Source organism: Triplophysa rosa, linkage group LG14 (genome assembly GCF_024868665.1).
Source record: "Triplophysa rosa linkage group LG14, Trosa_1v2, whole genome shotgun sequence".
Taxonomy (NCBI): Eukaryota; Metazoa; Chordata; class Actinopteri; order Cypriniformes; family Nemacheilidae; genus Triplophysa; species Triplophysa rosa.
In genome coordinates, this window is record NC_079903.1 from 22247558 (window position 1) to 22253777 (window position 6220).

Here is a 6220-nt window from a genome sequence, read left to right on the forward strand (position 1 = left end):
TTAAAGTCTTGTGTTGTGTAATGTTCACATTTAAATTACATCTACGTTTTTTTGTAACTTTTTCGTTTCTAAATAAAAATTTACACAAAAGATCTGAGCAGTAAGTTCATTATGTTGTGACAAACTAAAAACAATAATTTAAAATGATCACACCCTATCTAATGGCTTTATTTAAGTGGTATTAATCTAGAGATGATCAATCGCCACAAGACTTTATACTGACAACAGACTGTAGTGATTGGGTCTGTTTCCATGTTTTATGGGGACATTTCATAGACGCAATGCTTTTTATACTGTACAAACTGTATATCATATTCCCTACCCCTAACCTTAACAATCACACACAACTGTCTGCTCTTTTACATTTTCACAAAAGTTCATTCTGTATGATTTATAGGCTTGTTTCCTCATGGGGACAAAAAATGTCCCCACAAGGACAAGGGTTTTGGATATTGCCATCTTTGTGGGGACATTTTGTCCCCATACCTGGGGTTTACCCTTCCCACACACACTTTTTTTAAAGTTCAGAAGCCACACACGCACGCACGCACACACACTTTTTTAAAGTTCAGAAGCCCCTATAGCGCCATAAAGGCACAATAGATGTGACATTATGTAAACAAACTAGGATAAAACCAGTGGTGTTTATTAACAGTAATAAGGTGCCAGTTCAAATGAAAAAAATATTGCATTATTTATTATATTAAACTGTAGTTTAAAACCAAGATGCTAAAGTGTTTTTGAACAGTACCTTGGTAAATATTACAGTTTTTTACAATTGCTAGGACACATTTCTCCATACTTTGATGACTTTTTCAAAACTCTTCACACAGTGAGCACATATGTGTGAGCTAAACTGTGGATCATTTATCATTGCTCTGGCACAAAATGCTTTCATTGACCACTTCTTTCAAATTTCATGAATTCTTTTCTCACTTAGACACAACAATTGCCAAAACTCTGTGTACCTACAGACTAATGATGCACACATCTACATACTCTTTTCAAAATTGTTAAACTTGAGTTCAAAACAATAACATAATACAAAACTGAATAAGACAGCAATTTTCTGTATTTCTACAATGATATTTGATTGAAATGTATTTTGATTCTAAAAATTAAATGCTATCAAAACAGTTGGACCAACCACAGATGATTCCAATTGTAGCTAAAGACACATGCGACACTCCTTTATGTAATTTCATTACCATCTATAAAAAAGAGGAGAAATGAGGAATCGTTTGAATTATAACATAAACATGGACCAAGCCAGACATAGAGAAGTGGTTGAAAAAGTAAGAGGAATACGTATGCGTGGTGGAAGAAGAACATACTCACTTACGTACATGAACTAGTGTCCTGCAACCACTAGTAAAGAAATATCAAAAATGACATCTGGGGTTTGAATAATTATTGGTTTGACTGTATAATCTTTATAAAATAAATAACCAAACACTAATAAATCTTTTGATTTCACATATTTTAATGTTTGTTTAATGTTTAATGTTTGTAAAGAATGGTTGAGAAACACTGTCCTAAATTAAGGCATTTATTAATAATAACTAAAAGTATGAAAAGATGCCCAATTTGGACTAATAAACATAATATAATAACAAATAACTCATGTTTTGTAACTAATATATAACAAACATTTTGTTTAAAGAAATCATATTTATTGATATATCATTACCCTAAAATAAATGTTCAATGTCATCAAAAAATGTAATGTAAAAGTGCCATTTCAACATAAAACAAGAAAATGAAACGGAATAAAATAACACAACAACATCTAATAAATGTTCTACATCAATGTCAAGGAGAAGCATTTCTGGTGGAATTTAGTGACCCTTGAAAAAAGATAAATAAGACTGTTTCAAAGCAACAACATAAACAAACGTTACTGTGCATGAGTCCCTGCAGATTATTGCTGATAAATTACATTAGCCAGCAAGTTAAAAGTATGTCTAGCCAGTATTATTTTGGGTTATAATACTAGGAACTAGTAACTTCGGGCCAGGCGTGTGCGTCTGCTGAAAGGCTGCATCGCTGCACTTGCAAAAACGCGATGACATCAATCAGGCCCTTTTCCACAATTCTAAATAAATTGTATTCCATATGACAAAAAAATACATTTTTTTTAACAAAAACTAATTCATGTGCAATTGTTACCCTGAAATGGTACTTTATGAGTTAAATTTACAAAAAGAAATGACGTCACCTGAGACTAGGTGTCACCTAAAAAAGGATTCACAGGGTCTTAAATGTTCGTGTTTGGAAATGAATCTGATATCTCATTCTAAAAAATTTGTATTCAAACATTCCCATTTAAAAGAAATGATTTTTTCTCTAAGGTCAGAAGCCCACAGTTATTTACATCACACTCTGAGGGGCTGGAAGTTGCCAGGCACCTACAGACCATCAAACACAGAGAAATCTGTTAATGCTATTGGGTTGAAACATGTTGCTTACATATACACTGAATATGAGATTGAAAATAAAGTGACTAAAAGAATAACATGTGCATAAATTAACGGATTAAATTGCAACACACTGGGAAACGTATCAAACAAACGGAAAGATTAACGGATAACATTCTAGTGGTTTGATGTTTTGCAGCCCTATGGTAAAACCTCTGTTGCTTCCGTCCCATCTCCCAAATGATACTAAAGTGCTTCGGTGTATCAGATGTAATAAGGCATCAACTCTCACTGATCAATCAGTCTACAGTATGCACTTCTTTCAACATTTATATGCTCAAGCATGCCACTAGTTTTTGTTTCATCACATGAGAGCGTGAGGAATCGTTGAACGTGGGGAAAAGCATCACTGTATTACACTCATGTGTCCATGAGAAGATGTGGTGTTTGCCCCGCAGTCCACATACAGGTATTTCTCCTGAGACACCTGCTCAGCATGGCCAAAGTACACAGCGGTTACAGTCATCCTGGAGGGACACATTTTGGATAAATGGAGTAAGTGGATGAAGTGGGTACTTTGCTTTTAGGTAAACCAACCCAACACATGCCATCCGATGTCCAAAAAAACTGCATTAATAAATCAAATCAGATCGTTTACCTCTCTACAAATCAAAGTAAAGGTAATGTACAGACAATACGTGTGGAATTTTGTCATGAGACCACAGCCAGCATCCAATCAGATTAACTCACTTGAATGAAAGCTACTTACTGCATCATGACAACAATGTTATGCACTTTAACTGACGGCAAGGTGCAGTAGTCGCTGAAAAACAAAAGATAACAATTAAAATGCACATATGATATAAGCACACTGTGTAAGAAAATCAATAACCGGTCAGGTACTCACAATATGTAGTCAATCTCATTGGCTATAAGGGTGGGAACAGTGAAATCAATCTAAAAATGAGGAAATGACATTTTTGCTAATGTAATCAGATTACAAATTCACACGCAACTGAATAAACAGCTACTGTACACTGAGAGCATAACAGATTTCTCTTTCTGTTATCTGAATGCGTCTGACACTAACTTTGATTAACATTTGGGCCTCGATGAAAAAGAGTCAAGACATTTCTTAAGCTAATAGATGGATACAGTTTTATTATGCACCCGTATACATATAACATTTTACCATCTAATTTAACCAACACACACCTGTCGCAAATCGAGAGGGATAATAGTGGTAATGTTGCTGACGAGACACTTTCCAATAACAGTGTTGTAGAACTGGACCTGTGCTGAGATGTTGGCCACTTGAATCGGATAGTAATTATTGTTGGTGATGTTCAGGGTGTTCTGAGAAAGCGAAAAATATAATCAAGATTTAATCTAATGAAAGCAAAGCATAATCACAAAACCTTTGGCATTGTGTTACGTTTGAAATCTCAATTAAAAAGGAGGTACCGTGATATTTAGGTAGATTTTCCGCTGGTCCTTATCATAGGTGACATAGACTGACTTCACGCCAACGTAGGAGACGTCAATAGCACGAGGGAACAGAAAGAATATGGCCAGGCCAGACAGCAACAGACACAGAAAGACCGACACACACACGTACAGCGTCCTGTGATGTCGAGATAAAAATGCCACAAAGTCAGACCGTTTCTGGAACTGGGTGGTCTATATGTCTACGTGTACAGTCAAATGCAGAGATAGTAATTCCTCTATATCTACATAATACTTATGTAAGTACAATATGTTTGTGCATCTGCTAGGTGATATATCAAAGATAACATAAAGATAATTGTGCAGAGACATAAAATTACATCTTTTTATTTCATATATTGAAGAAAAGATTAATATGGCAAAGATCACTTCCCCCTTATGTCTCACAAAATGTAACTTTTTTCATTATAAAAATGGCAACAACAAGCAAGAGAGGTGTGGAATAAGACTACGAATTAAATAAATTATGATGATCAATTCATCTCCAAAAAAACGAACATTTTGTAACATGGGGAGGATTCATTTAATAGAAAGAATCGTAATTGGTCACATTTTTTTGTGTTTTTGCACTTTGTATTTTCTACAACCCAATTCATGCTTTTTAATGGGGCAAGAGAACGGAATTATTCTAGAGCAAATCAAAATGGCAAAGATCGAGGATCAAAATGTTTAAAAGATATTGAGATATCACATTTTAAATATATCGCCCAGCCCTATGCGAGTATCCTATCTCTTGCAGAAAAAAAAAATTCACGAAACCTACGTTCGTCTTGGCTTTAGCCTTTGGTCACTGTATGGAATCAAAGCAACAAGCTGGTTGTCTTGGTCTGTAAAATATCAATAACAGGACGTTAAAATGAACTGATATACTGATATGTACACATAAAGAGCTATACAATAAACAAACAATAAAGCAAAAAACTGTACAGATAGATATTGTAGATTGACAGATCTGTCCTAACCTCTTGGGATCCTCCCTGTCCCTTGACAGGTTGGACAGGTGACACTGTCCCTGCCTGTAAATTCAACATATGGAAACTGTGACACGTCGTGTTTATCATCCTCACTGTGAGTCTCCGAGTCCTCAGTCAGAGTCCTCTCATCTTCTTTTTTATTTGTTATAGAAATGAGAGACTTCCCCATGGTTGGACCTGTCAGGAAATAAAGTAAACGTCAAATCTGAAATAAAGCGCACGTATTTTCCACGTGACTGAAAATGCATTCTGTCTTATGGTCAAACTGAGGGAAAACACTGGTAAAGCAGACACGTGCTGACAAACCACTCGCAAAAAAACAGTGGCCTTTAACCTAGTAAAACTGGCTTTTGTGTGTTGGTAAACAATGCACATGCAAATGGCAACAGCTGATATGAGAACACAACGTGCCAACGACGGTTCTCATGTTATATATGTAACGTTATGTAATACAGTCACATTAACTTTATAGCATATTAATGTATCAGATCAGTTTTTACTTTATAATCATTAATAACATGTAATACCGCTGTAAGTGCAAATAGGCCGCATTACAAAACCCGTCAAATCCGATATGAAACCCTTTAGTTTTACTTTAAGGTATTTTATGATGTAATATGAAACGATCATTTTTACCTTAATTTAAGGGTTCCGTCTGAACAAAACTACAGTCAGTCGCTATAATGTCGTTATTCTGTTTCTGTCCCAATGTTGCTCACTTCGCAACCTCTTTCGTCAAACCCCACCTCCTGTCTTCATCGGGGTCGTATGATAGGACTAAAGCTACGCACGTCACTGTTAAAACCAATCATGCCGCAGGATGTGGGGCTTGCCTATGTACCTCTTGCTTATATTGGCTGTCAAAGTGTTTTCAATGCAAGTCCGAGCCCGTGTGTGTGGGTTTGTATAGGGAGGCTCAGAGACGAATGCTGTGTCCCAAATGACATACTGTGCAATATGCACTATGCACTCAACCACGTAGTGTATGGATTTTAGAAGGGTATTATCGTCCTAAATGGTATACTAAACGGTTATATACTAGCCGGAAGTATATCGGTTTCCCAGACGAGCGCAAATGACGTCAATCGCACGGCACAATGCATGTGAATACAAATTAACTTGTACATTTAATGTAGTTTTCATGTGTTTTGCCCAGCATTACTTTAGTCATCACCAGATTGAAGCGTTATCACTCTGCAGGAGAGTTTTGCACGAGCAGCGTCTGATAGCCCCGCCTCCCTTCTGCTACGTAAGCGAAACTGCGACCGTTGAGTGCGTGAAGTGTCCACAGTTCCACACTTCATATTTTCGGTTGAAAAAAGT

The 6220-nt window shown here is 36.2% G+C and overlaps 1 protein-coding gene and 1 long non-coding RNA gene across 2 annotated transcripts; one reads left to right on the forward strand and one right to left on the reverse strand.

The window, feature by feature from the left end:
* The first annotated feature begins 645 nt into the window (after nucleotides 1-645).
* On the forward strand, nucleotides 646-2138 carry LOC130564740 (uncharacterized). Its single transcript, XR_008964298.1, has 2 exons — nucleotides 646-2002; nucleotides 2038-2138. It is a non-coding gene; the product is annotated as an uncharacterized LOC130564740 (long non-coding RNA).
* On the reverse strand, nucleotides 1996-5666 carry tmem106ba (transmembrane protein 106Ba). Its single transcript, XM_057351092.1, has 8 exons — nucleotides 5534-5666; nucleotides 4886-5074; nucleotides 4687-4750; nucleotides 3882-4041; nucleotides 3633-3773; nucleotides 3325-3374; nucleotides 3187-3240; nucleotides 1996-2944 (listed from the first exon to the last, which is right to left on the reverse strand). The coding sequence occupies exons 2-8, from the start codon at nucleotides 5064-5066 to the stop codon at nucleotides 2824-2826; spliced, it is 771 nt and encodes a 256-aa protein (XP_057207075.1). The 5' UTR covers nucleotides 5067-5074; nucleotides 5534-5666; the 3' UTR covers nucleotides 1996-2823.
* Between the last annotated feature and the right edge of the window lie 554 nt (nucleotides 5667-6220).

Excerpts from the sequence above, each read along its gene's own strand:
- tmem106ba (XM_057351092.1), bottom strand. The coding sequence starts at position 5,066 with ATGGGGAAGTCTCTCATTTCTATAACAAATAAAAAAGAAGATGAGAGG. Across the intron at positions 3,375-3,632 it reads TCCCTCTCGATTTGCGACAG|ATTGATTTCACTGTTCCCAC; the intron begins GTGTGTGTTGGT and ends CCTCATTTTTAG. Across the intron at positions 2,945-3,186 it reads AACATTGTTGTCATGATGCA|GATGACTGTAACCGCTGTGT; the intron begins GTAAGTAGCTTT and ends GTGTCCCTCCAG.